General features: G+C 41.0%; 1 protein-coding gene across 2 annotated transcripts in view; it reads right to left on the bottom strand.

Moving 5' to 3' along the window:
* Positions 1-22,117, bottom strand: part of kcnh3 (potassium voltage-gated channel, subfamily H (eag-related), member 3) — a 115,706-nt gene that overhangs the window by 26,555 nt on the left and 67,034 nt on the right. Inside the window, exons 2-7 of one of the 2 annotated variants that reach the window (XM_067514963.1) lie at positions 17,685-17,939; positions 11,672-11,806; positions 7,848-7,987; positions 6,400-6,661; positions 3,713-3,870; positions 2,964-3,165 (exon numbers count right to left, since the gene is read on the bottom strand). In XM_067514963.1, coding sequence (XP_067371064.1) covers positions 2,964-3,165; positions 3,713-3,870; positions 6,400-6,661; positions 7,848-7,987; positions 11,672-11,806; positions 17,685-17,939 — 1,152 coding nt within the window. The remainder of the gene's footprint in view (positions 1-2,963; positions 3,166-3,712; positions 3,871-6,399; positions 6,662-7,847; positions 7,988-11,671; positions 11,807-17,684; positions 17,940-22,117) is intronic. The other variant, XM_067514964.1, reaches the window with a different exon arrangement.

The raw sequence follows: 22,117 nt of genomic DNA, 5'->3' as shown, positions 1-22,117 counted from the left end.
CTTTGATGTACACTAACAAAATACTGATATATTCGTGATACTAATATTGGCACAGAGCAAGGAAAGAAAGCTCACAAGTGAACGAGTAAAAACTGGCCGGACACACAATATACTACAGCTCACAAAGCAAGATTTTACTAATGTAAAACAAAAATTGTGGTTTCACATATTAATAAATATTATTGTGATTTATAACATCGAAGAAATGTTTGGACTGCAGAGATTCATGATGTTCTCTACTTTATTATTACAATTAAATAAAGAAACATTTAAAGATTATGAAACTAGAAAACATAGAAGGTCTTGCTTTTATTTTAATTACACAGTAACAACAAAGTATGCATCTTGTCATAATGTGTAGAAGTTCAGTTTTTCAGTACTGATATATATGTATCAGTATGTATGTAGTATATGTTATACTCATGTATTCTCACTTGTTACTACCTTGTCAGTTGTGGTCTATTTGTACTGTGTAGAATCTCTGTTTTAACACCATGTGAACTCTGACATATGCCATCAAGTGCAGCAGCCGCAACATCCCAAAGCTTCCTGTTTCGTGAGAGCGAGATCAGCCGCACATTTTAATCTCCCATCGGTTTTTGCACAAATAAAGACCGATGCCATTCGGTCCACAAAAGGAAGTCATGGTGGGGGGGAAGAAAAAGGCAACTGACAATTCACACTTTAGCAGGAGAGTTAAATTGCTTTTAGATGTGAACATTCAGCTTATCAAGTGTTGCTAGAAGGTTAAACCACAGCCTCCTGTGTGGTTGTCCGCTGATTAAAAAGCCAACTTGCTGATAGCGCCTACCGCGCCTGCTATTGTTACCACTGTTTACCTCTGGTAAATATATGCACTGAAACCACGAATGCTCTCTTCTAACTGTGTAGCTGTAAAGTCTGCTGTCTTAAACCTCCTACAGTTACTTATGTAATGTTCCTTTCAGGTTTACAGATTCAGGCACAACCCCTCGAATCATGCTTATACGTATATGTGAAATTCATTTTCTTAAATGCCAATAAAAAAGGGGAAATGCTCAATAACCAATAGTAGAACCTACCGTTGTGCTTAGTTAGACACAACGTGAGCTGAATGACACTGTGGAGCTTGTATCCAACGCTGGATTTGAAGCTGTCAGGCGGATTTTTTACCAGGTTTTCTTACTTCAGGAACAGGTAGTTCTCTCAGGAGCATAGGAGGTGTGCTAGATATTTTAAAAATGAAGATATTAAAAATTAAATGTGGGCACTGCATATTTGGAGTTGTTTTTGCCTGACTGACAGGTATCTCAGACCCTCACCCTCTGCAGTGGCGAGTGTTGGTAGACGCTTGCCCCTGCTGCCGTTTGGATTTTCTGTCTCCAAACAACTGCTAATGAGACGAGCAGTAAACCAAAAGTCATGCATGAAAAACTTCCTTTATAAACCCACAGCCTGTGTGACAGTGTGTCCCCTGTGCATGTCACATTGTGTCCACGTCTTTGTTCTGTTTGCCAGTCCAGCTCAGCAGACTGCGGTGGTTGCAGCTCCACGAGGGGCTATAGGGACGGCTGTGGCTCCACTGCCCTTGAATTATTTAGAGTCCTGCAGAGACAAACTTCTCCCATCCCAAGTACAAGACAACTGACTGACAGACTGAGTAGCTTAACCTGTGTACGTTCTGATATCAGACCCGACTGTTGTGAATCACAGTTAGTGTCAGCGAAAGGTCACTCTGCAGACTGGTTGTTGTTGTCCCCTGGATTACTCCCTGTCTGAATAGGAAACTGAGGGACCGCTGACATGAACTAGCTGCAGTCTTACCGTCTGTCATTATGTGGTTTGTGGGAAGGATAATGACAGGTAGGTTGGTGCAATTCAATGAGAGTGTGATGGGGAGAGAGACAGAGGGAAACTGAGGCAGCACTGACGAATAGACTGGATATTGAAAAAGCAGAGACATAATAGTAGCATACAGCTCATTACGTGTCCCTGAGCTGCGTCCATACTGAAAAACGTGCTCATTTGCAGCTGAGTACTTCACTCAACATCTTGCATGTGTGTGTGCGTTTGCATGATGCTAGGAGCACAACGCAAGACTGATGATGATATCTGCCCCAGTTCACAGTCAAACAGATTAAGGTTTGCTCCCTGGGAAACTGCCAGTCTGTTTGTGGGTGTTTACATGTTTATCAGATTGTGTGCTGGGGTTTCATGTCGCCCGCAGGATTTGAGATTGTCCTCTGAGAGATGCTGGTGCGATATCAACAAAGCTGCGTCTTATTAAAGGCATCAATTGTGCTGCAAATTGAGATGCGTGCCAGCTGTCGTCCTGCATAACTGGCATCGCTATAAAGTGAGCCCGCAATAAAGCAATCTCACATTGAATCTGCATTGGCATACTATAAAATGATTTCCTGAGGACGGAGTTTGTAGCATCGGTGAGAACAAAATATCTTTAGATCTGTACAATTTTGGGCCACGGTTTTTACAGGACATTAAAAACCTGTACAGTAAAAGCTCTTTGCTCAGAGAACATGGACCATAAAGTTGCATCACTGCCAACCCACAGACACAACATTTAGATCTGAAGAGTCCCCAGTCTACTGTAAATACCCATCCGATTTTAATTTGGCCTTGGCGACACGGCAACTTCACTGACTGACGTCTGCAGTTGGAGAATCGTGACAAAAGGCTGATGCAGTTATCAGGTATAAGCGTGTGCAGCAGGGCTCAGCTGATGCTGATTTTGGATCAAGATGGAAACAAAGGCTGCTCAACTGGTTATTGCCACAGCTTGTAGTGACTTAGGTCAGTAATTTAAAAATCACTTCTTTTGTGCAAATTTGTGAAATTACTAGTAACAGTAGCACTTTACTGAGGAGAACAGTACAATATTTATCTACGAATCTCGTGATGTATAAAGTGGCGTAAATTAAAAATACTTAGCTACTTTCCAACACTGTGTTTGGGTGCGAACTAACCAATATCCCAGGAGCTGGGACTTTCGAGCTCCTTGCGGCCGATGAAGTACCAGACGCAGGCCATCCAGTGGGCGAGGAGGGCGAACATGGACATGAGCAGAGTCAGCACCACAGCGCTGTACTGAGAGTAGCGCTCGAGCTTCTGCAGCAGACGCAGCAACCGAAGCAGCCGAACAGTCTTCAACAGGTGGACCCCGAAGTACTGCGGGGAGGGACACGGCACACACACGGTCACACAATTCAGTGTTTCAAACATCAAAATAAGCCACACTGTAAATGTCTGATTGTACTCTAATAGGCCAGTAGATAATTTGCATGTGAAATTAAATCGTTTTCATTCTCTAACACACAGATCAATCTTTATACTAGTCTGCATGCAAGTTTAGTCATTTAGCTCAGTGTTCATCATCTTTCAGGTTTCTAAGACCAGAAACAAATTAATGAGACCTGCAGGATGTGCACTAACATCAGATTGGCTCTGCCCCATTTGTTTGTGTGATGAGCAGGGGCTTCATCTATCAAATTCACATGGGAGCGTATGACAATAGTCACTCATTTCCCCCCTTTCTTGGCATCTGGCTTGTTGCCATCAGTGTGTCCATGCAGAAATGAAATGGAGGAGACAGCGTGCGTCAACATTCAAGAGTTTCCTTTTTCCCAGTAACCCGAGTGAATCGTGTCACACGTTTCCTTGGATGAAGCAGACAAACAAACAGCAACACGCTAAAAGCCACACAAAAGAGACTCACCACGCTGACGTTGAAGGCGTACAGCAGGTCGAAGGGCAGGGCGGCGATGAGATCGACAAAGAGCCAGGTGGTGACGTAGTGAACGCAGATGGAGCGGGCGTCGTACACGACCTGGCCCGACGTGCTCACAAAGGTAGTTCGAAAGTTCAGCAGAATGTCTGCAGAGGACGACAACAACGGCAGGAAGTGACAGCAGGAAGCATCAACAGGACAAGTGTCACTGCAAAGTTACATGATAACTGCACAGAAATGAACAACATGCAGAACAAATGGGTTCTCAACAAATTACACATAAGTCACTTAAAAAAAAAGAAAAAAAAGGGGCTTGATTGAACAGGAAAAGCGAGTTCCAAGGCACCAAGATGAACCGAGGATGGAAAGGTCCTACTAAAAATTATGAAATATAGGTACAGTAAATGCAATCAACCCTAAAGGTTGACATTGTTTAAAGCTTCCCGTTATGAAGCCCCTGTATTTTCACTGCCCCTCTGTCCGTCTCAACCCGTTAACAGGAAAATGATGATGATGAACAGTAGAGATTAAGACCACAGAGATCCCAGTTTCATATTTTCTTCACGGAACAGAAAAAACAAAAACAAAAAACACAAACCAGGAGCAACTTGGGCTTCAGAGCAACGAGGAACAACCCACTGGACCAGCCAACCTAAAGTAATCTCAATAATAGTTACCCAGTCCTCAAGTTTTGGGTTCTGTTTCTCAGCTGCTAAGGTGGACTTGAATCTGCACATGTATATTCATTTAGAAGTAGAAAATTCATCTGTTTTCACATTGAAGTCATTTTGTTTCAAGCTAAATTTGCAAAAAAAGGATGTTTCTGTTTTGTGAATGATTTGTTAATGAAAACATACGCAGATTAAAAGTTGCAATGTGAATAGATTTAACAGTGGATTTCCTTTCCTCTCCACTGTTGCCTATAATTTGCTCCAGGGGGAATTGTTGGGTTCTCTCTATACATCTTTATAATCTTGACTTTATTCTGTAAAGTGCCCTGAGATGACTATGTTGTGAATTGGCGCTATATAAATAAAGTTGAATTGAATTGAATTGAATTCAACACCTTTCAGTCTCCTCAATACATTAAGAAACCAAAACAGCAGTGATTCATCACGTTTTCTTACAAGCAGGGGTCGGTTTAAAACGCTTCCCTTCAAATTTAAATGAACAGCTATGCGCACAAAGTAATTAATTTCCCGACTGGCCCCGTTTGCTCACTGGTTTTCATCCAGGCCTGACTTTCTGACGACGTAGCTTCTCCACAAACGAATATTTGCGTTTGAAACCTGGAACATCCTCGAAAGGCTCTCATCATTTTCACAACGGTCTCTGCTCACATCTGTCTTACAAGTAACAATAATGTCCCGTTGGCAGAAAAAATGAAAGTGTCAAAAGTTTCCATTCTGATAAATCACCCATCACAAGCTGGTTTTCAAGTGTAATAAATTATTGTCCAGGCCTGAACAGTGGTGGAAGACGCAGTATTTAATGGAATATGACAGTGTGGCTTTTTTACTAAGCTGCCTTGTTTTCCAGGTCTTAATAGGAGCCTTTAGGTTGTTACCGATTCCCCAAACGAGCTTATTATAACACAAATGAAGCAATAATGAGAATCCTGATAGCACATTTCAATCACTGTGACGAAGTGTGCGACTGGCCTGTTAGCTTAGCAGTCTTGTCCACAGTCAGGTGGACAAGACTGCTAAGCTAACAGGCGTCTTTGTCCCTCAGTCTTGTCCACAGTCAGGTGGACAAGACTGAGGGACAAAGACGCCTGGTGTTTTCCAGGAAACTAGTTAACAATGAAACCTAATGGTCTATGGTGAACGGCTCGTATCCTTTCACTGCAACACATGCATCATTAAAACCTTCGACTAAACTCATGACTGATGAGCCGCTTAGATACAGGCTGCTCTACTGACTTCCCACCAAGGGAGGTTCAAACAATCTTTGCTTTATACTTAATACGCAAGAAGGAAATATTGTACTTTACTGAACTGAGAATTTCTCTGTGAAGAGTTGGTGCATAAAATATGATGTGTAGATTAAATAACCCAACAGTTCTTACAGGTAGAGCTCAAGCATGTGTTAAATAAAGCATTTATTTATTGACAGACAGATCAGCGGCAACTATTTTCCATCGAAAATGCCAAACATTTCAATGCAGATTCGAACATTTTTCAATGATTCAAATGCATTTTTAGTCCCTTCAGGATTGTTGCAGCCTAAGATGTCAACAACTGAAAGGTCACACTGAACATCCAAAAAAAAAAAAAGGAAAATCTGTGAAAAATTAGCTTGACAGTGAACATTTACATACATACTAGGAAACATTTTTAATGTTCTTTAAAATTTTGTTAGCATTGTATTAGTTATTAAAAAAAAGGACTTGAATACTTTTTCCACCACAATGTGAAGTTAGCATTAGTCATTGAGAGTGATGGAAAGTATATTTACTCACGTGCTATGCTACTACATATATCTGCCAGCTGGAGTTACACTAGAGATTGAAATGAATAATACAAAATAAAATGGGATTATAATACCGTGAGATAACGTAACGTAAGACTTTCCGATCTCTTCAATGTGTTTTCCTGCGCGTTTGTCAGATTAGCCAGAGACTTAAGCCACGTAGGGACTAGAGCACTCAGTGGGGGGGAATGTTCTCTCACCTAAAATAAACAGGATCTCTACCAGGATGTCGCTGACGCTGGGCGGGCTCCGGGGGGCACTGCTGCTGCTGCCTTCGTCCCTGGCTCCCACCACGGTGAAGCACACGTTATAGGGCACGGTGACAGCCACGTAGAAGGTCGCCAGCAGAATCAGCCAATCCCAGCCGGCTTTGAAGGTTCCATAGTGGAGGAGAATGAAGCGAGATTTCTGAATGGCTGCTACCTTGTACTCTGGGATCGGAGGCTTCTCCCCGAACATGTTCTAGATCGGATGACAAGGAGAGACATGGCAACAAAAACCTGCCTGTCACACATGTTCCAGGTTTTGGTATCTACGCAGCTACGTGCAGGCACAACACCTTTGTATACAATCACATCACAAATTAATGTCTAATTAATTTATTAATGTAAGTCTACAATTTTCTCAATCTCAAGGTCGCCAACAATGCAAGTACTGAATTATAGTCTGTATCACAAAATAGTTCATAGAGCATTTCTACGTAACAGTGTAGCTATAAAAACTGTGTCTTATTTGTTGTATTGCAGTGTCAAATGGTAAAATATTAACTCTGTGTCGGTTTTCGTGTTTCCAGTAAAATGTATATGAATCTTTTTGTCATGTTTTACGCTATTTTGACCAAGATATATATCTATTTTATTAAAAGGACCAAATGAAACAAACCTTTTATTATACGTTTTTCTGCTGTTTGTTTTATCACTGATATCAACAAAACGTACAGTAGAGCTCTTTTGCCCCGAAGTCAAACAGAAGTGTTGATACTAATGATGACCTTCATACCATCTGGCAGGGTCTGATGCAGTACAGAGTGTGCTGCAGCAGAACTACGATGTGCCGAACGCACAAGTGCAAGCGCAGTGATCGTCCCCTAAGGATGACCCTTCAAATCTTTGCTGCATGTTGGGTGTTGTTTCAGAAACAGCTTGAAGTATTAGTATATCCAACGTGTACAGTCCATTTCGGGCAGCTGCTATGTAGCAATTGTGTGAGGTCAGTTGTTAATGAGTCTGGCAGTGTTTGCAAACCGAGCTTTGTTTAATACGAGGCAGATTATGAAGCACTCCTTCAGATCATGTATCAATTTTTATCATAAAGCAGGAATACCGTTTTATTCCATCTGGATTAAACAGTCTTTGATGAATCTCAAAACAAGCTGTTGTCAAACTGCCTTTAGGGGTTTTTAGGTTTTGGCTCTTTCTATATTTAACCTTCAGAACCCAATTTAATTAACTCTTTGACTTGAATGTTCACATCACTGCATATGTCCTGAAACTAAATATAGCGAGAGACCCAAACCGGGTCCTGTCTGGAATGCAATACATCTTCTGTCAACTAAACAACGTATTACTGTTAAGAACTGAGATGAAATATGAAGCTGTGTAGTTACTGAGTATAAAGTGCAGCGTTCGACAAAAAAAAGCAAACTCACATTGTTGAGCTTGAGCTTGCTCTTGTCCTGTTTCTGCAGGTGTCCTGACAGGTGATAGAGCACAGCTCGACTGCGGCGCCGGTTGGTGTTGAAGCCTGGAGGGCGAGTTACCCGATGAACCTCTAGCCCCGTTTCCTCATCTGTGGTGAAGATGAAAACAGGATGAGCCGCGGTCCGATCCACAGCCCAGGGTTAGAATTTAAACCAGGCTCTGTCTCATCCCCGCAGGGGTTTATGGAGCTCAGAGCTGCTTTAAAAGCAACAGTACTTTTCTGAAGGTCAGGGGGGATCAAAACATAACGTGTACCATGTCTTAAAGCATCTTCCCTTGTGAAAATCTCACCATGATGCCGCCTCTGTGAAGGTTTTAGACTCGAATTCTCTTGGTGTTGGAGCCCAACTTCTGCGTCAGTCTACACATACACCACATGCTTTTGTGTAAATATTTCATGGCATACTGACACAACCTGTGGGCTTTCGTGTCTCTGGACACTCTCCAAAGGAGCATTTGATGATCTACCATGATTTGATGCACTTCGACCCTTTTTTGCCTTCAAGTGAATATCAAAGAAAACGATCAGGTTAAGTAGTCACATTGCAGGCAGAGGAAGCAAAGTGATCTCTCACAGAGCTTAGGGAGTTGTTAAACCATCAGCCAGACAGAAAAGCTTCTCTCGTTGGCTCAATTTCCCCTTTACATTTCCTGCTGTGATTGTGTGTCCATAATGTGATGTCATGCTTAGTGAATACCCACTCCTGTAACCAAATCACTTTCATTTTCTGCCAGTAAATTTGATTTGGTCATCGTATCTAGGGATGGATTTCAAACAGTCTGCATACAAAGAAAGTATCTGTAGTTCTTTCCCTCTCTCATTGTGTGTGCGCACAGGATTATTCTCGGGACCATCACTGCCAAGAGACGCGCAATAAACAAGGTGTTTATTTTGTTAGTGTCTGCAGCAGCTTCGGCTGTGACACATGTAGTAAGGGGAATGTGCTTGTTGTGTGCACAGTGACAAAGCCTAAGAGTACAACTGCTATGTTATGTTTAAAATTGTTTTCAGATCTATATTAAGTAAAAAGTGCAGGTTGGAAAAGGGACTTTAGCCCAGATTGAAAGATTTGTGTTCATCTAAATTTTGAAAATCTTCAGTTCACTAATCACTGGTACTTATGAGCATCTGCTGCATGTGAATCCTGCCCAGATCGCTGAAAAACTATGATCGAGAGCTGTTAATTTACGTGCGTAGCTCAGCGAGCATGTTGTCCAGCATGGTGCAACAGCTGAAGCCTGTCAAAGAGCACCTCAACGCTCCACAGGGCTTCTGAGAAATGTTTGGTGGACTAGTGAAACTAACGGTGAACTGTTTGAGAACAACTTCACCATTTTTCAATTTTGCTGTAGTTTAGGGTGTAAATGTCCATTATTGCTTTGAAACATCCCTCTGACTTTTCTAGATTAAAACATTTTTCTGCTTCTAGCTGAAAAACTCATCCAGATGACATCACCGGAGGAGTTTTCATCATTAGGAGTTCAGACGTTATCGTGTTGGGGGAGACAACATAATCTGAACTGAAGGTTCCTCCAAGTGATATCATCTGATATAAGGAAAGTACGGTGGTGGGGCAGCAGCATGATGTGGGGGCTTTGCTGCTTGGGGTCTAGACAGTGTCCTCAAGGGATAATGTCGGGGTAGCTGTTCACCGACAAAAGCTCAAAAGAAGTTGTAGGAGAGTGATTCTAAGAAAAGTGGAATAACGATAAGAGAATAAAATTGCGTTTTGGAGAAGCTCAGAACGAAGTGCAACAGAGATGCTGTGAAATACTGTGACCTTAACGGAGATATTATTACCATAAAAAAGGGAAATGAATGTGTATCATGAAGACAATATATATATATATATATATATATATATATATATATATATATATATATATATATATATATATATATATATATATATATATATATATATATATATATATATATATATATATTAGCTGAAGCACATTGTATTTTTCCTGTTCATTTCTTAGATGGTGATCAGATTGTAATTTATGACTAAAGCAGAAAACCGTTCCAATGGGTTCACATACTTTTCCTCGCCAGTGCGTTTTCTCCTAGGAAAGTGTAAACGGGAGAAACCGCATCTGGTAGTTGTTGCTGCTTTAAAAGATGAAATCAAACACAGCTGAGGTCAATGAAGCCTGATGGGATCATTTTGCAAACAGCCATCAGTGAAGTTCTGCGTTGAATTTGCAGAGAGAACATCCCGGAAAACTGCTCCTTCATGCAAACTCCAGTGATGACTCATGCAGCTCTATATTCTAAATGTCATAGAAAGAGGGAAATGGTATTTACGCGCTACATTCACCTTAATTATGATTATCGATAGTCATAATCACTGCTTTTCAAGAAGATACAGTGTGTCTATACATTTTTAGTTTCTGACATGGTCAATTAAGACAGTGTGTGTGTGTGTGTGTGTGTGTGAGGTCTGCGCACTAAAGCAGTCAAGCTCGTTCTTTTTGAAATTTTCATATTTTTCAATGTGCTCTCAGACACGTTCTATGTGTCACAGTCTCCTTCTCAGTCATGCAGAGCTGAAAGGGACAAAAAGCCAAACATGAGCTGTTTAGCCAGAAGTAAGACACAGGTAGATGTGATTGAAATCTTTCCTTTCCTTTATGTTCGTCTTGCCACGGTTTGTTCCTTCATCCAGACGATGCTTAGTTTACAGACCCAATGTACAGTATAGTGATTATTCACAAAATAAAAAAAACATTTAAATCTTCTTTTGCGCTCTGAGCTTTTCCTTTCTGCCCATTCTGTTGTTTGTCCTCGTCCACCCCGGAGGCGCACACTCCAGATTTGATAGGTTGAATTTAAAAATGCAATAACTCATGTCGCGTGTAAAACAAAGCCAGGCTTTCAGTCACTGCAGCTGTGAGGCAATGTGGTATTCAGCCAAATGAGAGACCCTGTGCAAGTGGGTAGAATTTGGGTAAGTGACTTCAAGCAGGTGAACTTTCCCACCAGGAAGCGCCACGGACACCCTGAAAGCCAGTCCACAAAAACCAAACATTTAAACACTCCACTTCATCTCAAGGGTCTTGATTGCTCTTCCTTCTTTCTCCTTTTCAAGCAAACTCTGTGCGTGTTGGCAACAGGATTTTTAAAGTTTAAAAGAAAGATGTGATTTTCAGTAACACCTGTCGATTCAGTGTTTACACTTTGTCTGTGGGATTAGAAAGTGGAGTTTTTGAAGGCGGATGTGGGGAACAGGCTCACTGTAAATCCCTCAGATGCTGTATCCTTGCACAAAGCTCAGGTTGAGGTGTGCAGTGCATTAATTTTTTGCATTTCGACATCCAAAGCACTTTACAATTTGACACTAACTCTGTAGTCACTGGACGACCTGATCATGTCCTCGCTTTGAATCGGCTCAACTTGGAACCTGAAGTTCACCCGCTGCATTCCAAATACACCTAGTTCAACGACAGCGGTGTTGCTTCACACCTAGAAGGTCCCCGGTTCGATTCCTGACCCACTGGGGCCTTTCTGTATGTTCTCAGTCTGCATGTAAGTGTGAATAGGAAGTGTGAATGGTTGTCTGTCTGTGCACCTCTCTCTCTTTTGGCCCCGAGACCAATTCTAATTCCAACCAGCAGTGACAGCTTTGTTGCATGATTTAGGAATTTCCAGCGTGAATTTCATGACATCACATCCTGTCCACCTTCTGTATCCAAAGTCTCCGTTAAGATTTCTTTAATTAGTATTTTACAGTCGTCTGCTAACATTCCATCATTTAGCGGCACCCACCTGTCTCAGGTCCCAGCTCTGGGTCCTGGTCCTTCTTCTTGTCTGAGATGTCTTTGTGAGACACGAGGAACAAAACCACTTCACCCTTTTCATTTTTGATGGGCACAATGTCCAGAAGACACCAGAACTGTGTTCCTGGAGGGAGCACAAAAGCAAACAGTCAATCCATCTCACATCTCATACCACATAACTGTAAGTATTTTAGTGTGATACTGTATTTGACAGCATCACCAGCATCATTTTTACTTCAATCTGTCCTTGGTGCACTGAATGTTTGTCATGCTGCTTATAATAATATTCGCTAATGAATTTAATAGTTCAAATGAACCTAACGTGAGCAGATGCTGAGGAGTAGTAGTGACTCTGAAGTCCCAGGTGCAACATCGCTTAACATCTTAATATGTTTTCGGAATTTCTTGAGCACGCAGTTTGGACTCAGTTAATTCTTTAAATCAACTCTTATGTGGAGGTTTAGGTTTACAGAGAGCGGCCAGCGCTGTTCGATGAATAAGCAAATTGAAGTGAAATAAACTGCGGTTTACAGGCCAATCGCCAACATGAATTTTACAGCTCTGACAAATACCAAAGCTGAGTTTACACAACATGCTTGGAAAGATTATGAAAAGTGGGCCCCTGGGCACAGAGGGGTAAAGGACCCTCTTTCCGTTTGGTCTTTTTCAGTCTGTTTGTCCGGTAACCCTCCAATGGCAACTAATATTCAATCCATCTAACATTTGGTTGTGTTAGTCAAGTTTAACTTAAAACAAGTAAAATAAATAACAAAAAGCCTCAAGTTAGATCAATAATTCAGAAGCTGGAATGTTGCGTTTAAACGTTTTATACTATATTTTAAATAGAATATAGATGTTTAAATAGAATATGATGTTAAATACAACATCAACACTTTAAACCCAAATTATCAGGTGCTTTCATTGTCCGTGGCCCGTAAACAGTACGTGGGTAAGTGCATTTACTATGACACTAGGCTCAGCTCTTCAACTGGAATCCATGTGATTTGCTGCACGTTGTGTGAAACCCAGATTAGCCATGGTATGGACTTGGCTCTTAACACACACACACACACACACACACACACACACACACACACACACACACACTTGGACGCCACGTTAGGTGCTAAAAGAATGCAGCGCACCAGTGAATGAGTCCAGGATGGACGTGTAAGGATGTGATGGTTTGTATCCTCGTCGTTCACCCATATGAAACGGACTATTTTCAAGCATCAGTTATGTAAACGAATGTTGAGGGAGAGCATCACGGACCCTCCCATGTGAGATGATACATTTAATATCATGTTCCCAGAGCTTTAATGAGACTCTCTTCCTAGCACCACTTCAGCCTGGCTACAAAAGTTGCTTTGTGTGCTATCTATACCCTCAGAATTCACTACATTCCCATGTGAGTAGGTACCGTGTGGGAGACCGCAAGAAGTATGGATTCACACCAAAGCTCCACAATCCTCAAATGAGAACTTCACTGCCACAGAAAACACCTTCGCTATATGATCCGCTCACTGGCTCGCCAAGGAGGCTTTCAGGCTTCCATATTGTAAGGAATGAAACCAAAAACAAACCCAACGATATGTGAGTTTGTTCTTCAGTATTTAACCTGTTTGTGCAACTGTTTCTGTACATGTAGCTGAAGCGCAGACATAATTACTGTATGGGTTACAGTTACGTGCAACATATTTTTCATATGAATTTTTTGCTCATTTGCTGACTAGCTTTAATCGTTTAGCACATCTTGGATGGTTTTAGATCCCCGTTAGTCAATTTCAAGTTGTTTGGCCTCTTTCATGGTCATTTGTGTCTTCTAACTGAGCTTTTTCAAAACAGAAATGGCCATTAACTGCAGTGACTCTGGCCCAGTAGGCCGGTTCACTGAGCCACGCTCATGTGTGGTTAGGTTTACGCATGAAAAGCACATTTGTTAAGGTGGTTTTGTTTTGAGGTCAATACATTTTATGGGTGATTTTGGTGTGATTTATGCTTTTTTTATTTGCTTGCGTAGATATTCTGTTCATCTGTTGTAAAGCACTTTGGTCAACTCCTGGATGTTTTAAAAATGCAAACGTATTTGTTGGGGGCTTTTTTCGTGCATGAGGGACTGAATGTAGCCAGACTCGACTGTGTGGTTTTGTTTTGTTTTTTTTGAGGTGGTGATGATAAGGATGAAGGTGACAAGGATGGAGCTCAGCAGTAACATAATATCAGGTATCAGAATTTATATTTGACCCTGCTAAAATTGGTCTGTTTACATGGCAGGTTTATAATATGAAAAAGTAACAAGGACGTCCTACCAGCCAATACATGAATGCATGAAATCAGACTAAAACAAGCTGCTTCGGTTTTTGGTTACTTCAGTGCAATCGTGTGTCACTATGAGCTACGTTCGAACACTGAGTCCCGATGAGGGGATCATGCATGTAAATAATGCATTTAAACAAGCGGAGGGTCTGCCACACAACAACATGAGCCATATTGAGGCTGCGTTGTCCCCGTTTGACTGGAACACAATGGTAAACAGTGGCAGCTGAAAGTACATACGTTCTTCTGTTCTGTCTTTGCATGAGGGAGGACGAAGTGCTGCTGTTAAAGTCCTGCAGTCATTCAGCAACATTCATGCTTTTACGGTGTGAGCACGGATAAAGGCGTCGTTTCAGGCTTAGTTGAAGATCTCAGGGTCAAGAGTTTTAAATTCTCACATCATCTTTCTGACAGTTACAACCTAAAAAACGACAAATCCTAACCTCGAAAAGCAGAATTCATGGCAGAGGAAGTGTACTGGATTGGATTAGGTTGCACAGGTGGTGGTGAGGTTATGCCTGATAGGTGTATAACACTCATTGTTGCCGAGGTCAGTCCCAAATATTAACATTTTTATAAAATGATCTTGAAAAACAAGAGTCTGACTGTTAGTAACTAGATCTTAAGACTTTGCACTCGGCTTTACTTTTTTTGTCGATAATTATCTTAGAACAGCCCTAAACCACACACATTTTCCCACCTCTTCCTACCTGCGGAGGTTAACGTGAGGCGCAGTATCTGAGAAGTTTTACGAGCATGAGTTCATGTACACAAAGTTGGGATTGGGCCTGGGACGTCCCTAATTTAAAGATTATTTTCACATTTTCTATTTTTTAATCTTCAATCACCAAACATGACTCAACACTATGACAATTACATTTTTAGTAACTTCATCTATGTGTTTCCAGCCATCAATTGTGTATTTATTGACCTGTGCAGAAGATTATTACTGCAAAATGCACCGGGTTGTAAATTCTATACATATGCATGCATTAGGGGTATGTACTCTGTCGTTAAAACTCAATTTTAAATTGTGCTCCTGGCTTGATGTGAGTGATGTAAATGGATATAAATGTGTTTATTCCTTTCCTTGCTTCCCTGGAGAGCAAGTAAAATGTTAATGTGAGAGCTGATGAAAGCACAAAAGCCTTCTAATGTGTGATTTGTGTGTTTGTTTCTGGCTCTGTGTTGCCCTTTGTCACGGAGTTTTGTGTCAGAGGGGCAGTTTACCTTCATCTATACATGAATCTCACGTCTCTATTTTAGTCTGTGCACCAAACCTCCATCTCTTTACCTCCTCGCTCATCTTTCTCCGTTTTGTTACACGGCTTTGGCTTATTAATACTTAATAGGAAAGGGATGAACGAGAGGGGGATTCCTCAGTCTGTTAAAGCCCATTCTCTATTCTCCCCCTTGGCTTCTCCTTAACCCCCCATTTTCGAGTTTCTGTCTAGACTTTCGAGCAAAGGGTTTTCAGAGAGACTCGAAACACAGTGTTATAAATAAACTCTGTATTTCTCCAGTAATTGGTCTGAAAAATGATTTTAACTACATGATTATTTTAATTTAACTGTTAAACTGTTTTATGCATCATGTGCATTGCCAACAAAAAGTTTAAAAACACCTTCACACTTTTTGTATTTCTGTTATCCTTTGTTGGTTTTGTTCAATGAAATGTTCGTAAAGGGAAAAGCATTACGGAGGAGAAAAGCATTGTCTGTGCAGATGCTCTCAAATGTGGTCAATTAAAACAGAACAGCTTTCCTTAGAAACTCATACTTGTCCATACTTGTCTTGAGAAAGGAAGCTCATTTCTCTGTGAGATAAAGCCAAGAAATGTCTTTAAAAAGGTGTACACTTTTGTATTCAGAGACATGCTGCAACAGCGTCCAATCAGGACAGAAAATGCAGTGGAAAGTCCGAGTAAGTAAGTGAGTAAGTAAGTATGTATTTATGAGTATCCTGCTTGAAAACAGACACCTCACTGTTCCTGAATTGGCTGCATTGTTGAATAAAACAATATAAAACTATATATATATATAATCCATCGAATGAAATAAAATTAGTTCTTTTTAGCAGTGTACATTTTTCTTACCAAAAATGGAAAAATTGCAGTTAACCCTCTCAATAACCCAGCTATCTACGAAAGTGTCCAAAGTTATCTAAGTTAAGATCCTTTGTCTCACATTTTCACATTCAAATTTCCAGTTTCCAAAAGCAGTTGGCTGCCATGTTGGCCTGCTACTGCTAACAGTGCATCGTGGTTGCAAGACGTAAAGGTAGGATATGTGTTTATGTGTATATGATGGGTCGTCGAAAAAAAACGAAAAAATTTGGGAGTGGACCCTAATCTCCCATTTCTTCCTTCATTTCACCCCAATATGTCTAACAAAAATGATTTTAATAAGTGCTCTGATGACTGATGGGCTAAAGCACTAAAGTGGACTTAACTGTAGTGAATGGGAGACATTTCAAGATATAAGCTCTTTAGACTTAACACATAAAAAGGCAGCGCTGCTGTTTAATGTATACATGGTTCATTTAAGTATTTCATACATACAGGCCTTTAATCTAAAGATTTTTGTACCTGAAATACATTTTTGGAAATTTTCTTTTTTCACGTTTTGGCCCGTTTCTATCATTGGTGCGTGTTTTAACATATGCACACACCTTCCAGCAACTTCCTGACCTGCTGGACACTGAGCTGCTCCACGTAAACCGCTCGGGGTGGGTTAAAGTCAGAAGAACACATCAAACAGGAGCATAAATACAGGGGCTTTTCGTATATCAGCTTTAAAAATTATTGTCGTTCACCATTAAACTTAAAGCCAAAGGTAAACATTCTAAAATGCACATTTTCTGTTAGTTCTACTACTACAGTTCATTTTCTGCTTTAATGTAACAGCCCCGACCTTTTTTATTGTGGAGCTACATGTCAGTTTTGTCTCTTTCATTTTATTGAAATCTATGACACAATGAGACGACAACACCAGCCACAACAAAAGATTGTGTCTAGAGGACACAATGGTTCGCAAAGGTCAGCTGAGCATTTACTCATGTCCGGTTAGTACAGTTTTGAGATACTTCATTACAGAATTTCCCTTGACACTGTTTACGTAACCTTTTTCACAGTAAAGTACTTCTACTTTTGTACTTAAAGTAAAAAGGTTTCAGGTGCTAATTTTGCTCACAAGGCAGCACAGTGGAAAGTCCCTATTGGGCCATGTTAGGTTAACTGGTGACACTAAATTGCCTGTAGACGTGAATGTGAGTGTGAATGGTTGTCTCTCTGGGTTGGCCCTGAGATGGACCGGAAACCAGTCCAGCGTGTACCCCCCAGTGTTCGCCAAATGACAGCTCGGATCAGCTCCTGCACCCACGTGACCCTCAAGTGGCAAAGCACTTCAGATGAAATAGATACACTAGATAGATGGACTTCTACTTGTAGTGGTGCTAGTACATGCACTTTTACCTGAGTATTGACTTTGTGTATCGTCAGGCAGCTTCATTCTCATGACATTCTTGCCCTTTTCTCAAATGTTATTTTCTTTCATGTGACTTAATAAGAATAGTACTGTATGAAAATGCACTTAAGAGCTGAATCAAACAGAGTATTGTTTTTCTTCTGCAAGATTTAGGCCACAATCAGCTTCACAAAATGAATAAAAACAGATATCCATCCTCACCAATTTGTCGCACGGTCTCACCTTCCTTCTTGTAGAAGATCAACTCCGTTTTGAACTCCCTCCTGTCGTCCAGAGCTCCTTGAATCTGGGCCGTCAACCGGTCGCTTGTTTCCGGGCCGTACAGGAAGTGGCACGCACAACTTTTCTGCATGAGTTCAGCTCGGGCGTAACCGGTGAGCTCGCAGAAACCGTCGGAGCAGTAGACGATGGGGTAGAGTGACTGCACCTGGGCGTTTCCCAGAACAAAGTTGCTGTCTGGAAGGAAAGAGGAAATGAAGGAGAGATCGATCAATAAAAAGTGACCAGAGAATCGAGAATTCTGCTGAATTTCATCTGATTGGTGACTTGAACTAGAACCTGAACGGACTCTAGTGAAATTCAGAGGACATTTAGCTTTAAGAAGCTTTACCCTGAACTAATTCTCTTTCAAACTTAAAACTTCTATTCGTAGCCACTTTATTTTTTTCTTACTAGGTTCTAAACGTTACAGAGACTTTTATCATCTCGTGAAGATTAAACCTCTGTGGATAACACTGAAAACTTCAAAGAGTGATGAATATTTGCTCAATATATCCAATATCTGCAGCTTGAATCCTAAAAACTATCTGATATCAATCTTTAAACACTCAAAGGAGGACTCCCACCAGCCCTCAGAGAAACCAACTGAGTTCATTTCTGTCAAAATATTCACAATGATGCACATGTAGCCAGGAAGCCCTGCAGATCAGTAACACCATCGATTGGGTGAAGTAAACACTGTCAAGACTCATCACAAAAAGCTTATGAGGTTTGCTATATTTACTTGCTTTACAAGCACAGCTACACTCTCAGGCTGTTGATCGGTGATCAGCTGAAGATAGATGTGTACGTGTGTGTGTGTGTGTGTAATTTTGGCAGTGTGTATTCAATTGTTGGCCCCGGGCATGTAGATGGGTGAACTCTAAAAAAAACACTAGTTATTACTTTATGCTCAGGCGTTTTCATTGATCCATCAGTTCTCCGAGTCCTCAAGTTCCCTGTGCTAAATATTTAACGGCTTAATAATGAGGTGTGTGTGTGTGTGTGTTTCTGTGTTCATTTATGTTCATCTAACAGGCAGCTTAAAATGAAGGAACTGAAGAAGAAAGAATGGGCGGATGCTTGTTAGTGTGACTATATCAGTACAATCAAAGGTGGATGCGTGTGTTGCTCAAGTTGCAAGTTAGTGTGATATACTGGGATCAGGGGCCCAAGAGGTCAAAGGGCCCATTGCCCTTGTTCGCTTATCTTGTTAAAAGGATGCAAAATGACCACAAAGTGATGCACGAGTTAGACATGATGAATAACCTAAATCTGGCCTAAAATCACTAAAAGCTGACTCCAAATGCCAGAAACCACCCAAAACAATGGACAAAGACAAATAATAAACAATTTTAAAAAAAAAAAAGAATCTGTGCACAAACATAGTTGGCCAAGTCTGAAAAACTGACTGATTCTGAAAATGATGTAAGACCTGAAACGATCCAAAACACATATGACCAAATAAGGACAAAGAAATAAACACAAAATGAACATAAAAAGACAAAAAATGAGCAACAACTTCAAACAACAAAAAGCAGGCACAGAACCTCCCCTCTGCCCATAAAGGACAACTGCCACAAACGAACTCAATAGGACCCGGTTCGTCATAATCCACCTGTGCAGCAATCTTGAGATCCGCAGCATTGGAACAATAGACTTGATTAGCCAATTACCCTCTGTCTGACACATGCACACTTCCTGTCTCCTCCCGTCTCTGGGGGCGGAGGAGATGTGGTGATGCTGACACCAAATAACATACCGTAAGTGAAGACCACTTTTCTTAGAATCCCTGCTGGCTCACTAGCTTCCTCCATCTCTCTCCGTTCATCCTCAGGGAGTCAACCTGATGTGATCCACTGCTCTGTGCCTGGATATACTGCCAGAGGCTCCGAGGCAGAATATGCATCCTACTGCAAACAAGCTGCGGTTGCAAAAATGTTTTGCAGGAAACATTGGCTGGATTATGCTCTGGTGCAAAGGGTTGTTTTGGTTCTTTAGGAACAAATGTTTTACTATATGTGTTCATACAGCAGCTGTTACATATGGGTGACAACAGGAGATGTTACAGTCAATGATAAACACTAACCTTTGGTCACAACTATAAACTTTTCTAAAATATTTTAAAGGAAAGTTTCCACCTAAATAAGCTTGGCACACCGTGGACCATGAGGGCACACACACCTGGAGACTAACTCAGGTTTCTGATATGATGAAGCAGTCATTGTTCGCTCTTTTCTGTCCTGCCCACTCATACTTTTTGTTGCCAGGAGACAATTTTCACGTCCGTCCTCCTTTAATGACTGCCCTGATCCGTGTCCGTGTCTCTTTTCTTTTTACATTGCCGTCGCTGGCATTTCCTCCCACTCTCTCTGTAGCAGTTACATTTGTTAAGTAGAGGTTTTGATCCACATGCTGTGATTGTTCTTGACGCTTCCTGCTCAGTCTTCTGCTGCCGCCGCCGCCTTGTTCTCGTCTCATTGCTCTTTTTTTTGTCTCAGATTTGGTTTAAATGAACAGCTTGCTGTCTGTCTTCTGCAGTTATGTCACTTTCTGTTAAGTTAAATGGGGCTGTGGGTGAGTGGAATCCTAATTGAGAAGTGCTTGATCTGACCTTGAGTGCAGGAATAGCTCGTGTGTGTGTGTGTGTGTGTGTGTGTGTGTGTGACAGTGTGATTAACAGACTGATCGGCTGATCTACCACCTACAACTCTATTGTTTTTACACTCAAAAGTCTGTGTTACTGACCAGCTCTCTGTCCCAGTAAAGTTATGACTATATTTAAAGGGTTTATTATTGACGATTGATAGTTCAATTAATTCATTTATTAGCACTGTTAACACAATGTTACTAAAAACATACACCAACACATCTGGATCTGGATTCATCTGGATTACATTTAGAAATGTTGGCAGTGTTCTCATGGGGCAATTTCCCATGAAAAAAGTTAATCAGATCACTAGTGAAAGGTTCTACAGTGATTTATAATGTTTGATTTGGAAATTAATTCAAGTTTAATGGTGGTGAAGGACTTACTCTCCACAACCTGCTGATGCCAAAGTTGTGCTTTTGACAGCATTTCCATTAAAGCTTATACATCCATTATAAACAGTGCCATGTTAGAAACTGGTACAAAATTCACATTTGAGAGTGAATTTCCTCTAAATAAGTTTGCAAATGACAGCTGACAGCTTAAACTGTAAAGGCTGGGCCTCAAATGTCCGCGCAGTTTCTGTGTGTACTTCAATATCAGAGATACTCAAACAAGAAGCTGTATGTAGCTGCCGGGAAATGCAGCCTTAGGCATCATGGAACTCAGACAAATGACAAACATACAGCCACGACTGGACGTTAATGTGTGTCTCCAACCTCATCAACCTGCTGGCAGATTGATCCAACTTCTTCTCCGTTTCTCAGGGCGACATCTGACAACGTAACCTGAGCAAAGCCATAAATGCTGCTGTCTATGATTGCTGAACATGTCCCTGGTGATGTCTGTACAGTTCAGCTAAAGCTCCAAAATATCCATCGTTCACCCTACGGCTTCATGGTTTGTCCTGTTAGTACTGTGTATGGTACAGCTTTTGGAATAAATGCAGAGAAAATCAACTCAATTCTTAATCTTCCGACTTTTTTTTAATCAAACTCCTTAATGTCCATTCTAGATGTCTTACCGTCACTGCAGTATCTTTTTTTCTGAATTATTAATCCACTATTATCTTATTACTGAGCTGTGAAGTGCTACCAAAGTTTCTCTTAAAGTGCCAGATGTTGGCTGATCATGACTTTATCTACCGAACCTTATGTTGACGCTTATTCTGCTTCCCTTCTTCTCAATATTTCATGAAATGTACACACGTTCAAGGTCTTTGCATGTCATTTAAATCTAACAGAGGAGTGGTGGACGACACTTTGAAAGACAGGTAATTACTGAGTGTCCATACAATTACACTATAGGAATAAATGGTGGCTATAGAATATGTAAAACATTCTGATATGAAAGCAATCAAGCACAAGCAGGGATCTTGGTCCACAGACTGGGACACTGCATTATGTGCACTGAAGTATAATATAAGACTGTTATATCATCTATTTACTGTATATATTTAATTTTGAGTGAGTCTGTGCAACTAGATTAAAAATTCACCCTGAAGGTCGAGCTGCTTGTCTCTCACTAGCACATCCAACCTTTGAGACACTGATTTTTACCACACATCAAAACATCATATCACAGCCAGTCTAGACCCCCCCCATCCTCTGGTTTGCAATCTCTGCCAGCAGACCCACACTAGATGCCATCTATACTGCGCCCCCACTCACCCCACACACACCTTGAAAGCAACTGTATCTAGAAAGGGCTTCTTGATATCAGCTCA

The sequence above is a fragment of the Channa argus genome, chromosome 9 (genome assembly GCF_033026475.1).
Source record: "Channa argus isolate prfri chromosome 9, Channa argus male v1.0, whole genome shotgun sequence".
Classification (NCBI taxonomy): domain Eukaryota; kingdom Metazoa; phylum Chordata; class Actinopteri; order Anabantiformes; family Channidae; genus Channa; species Channa argus.
This window is presented reverse-complemented; position numbering and strand designations above follow the sequence as displayed.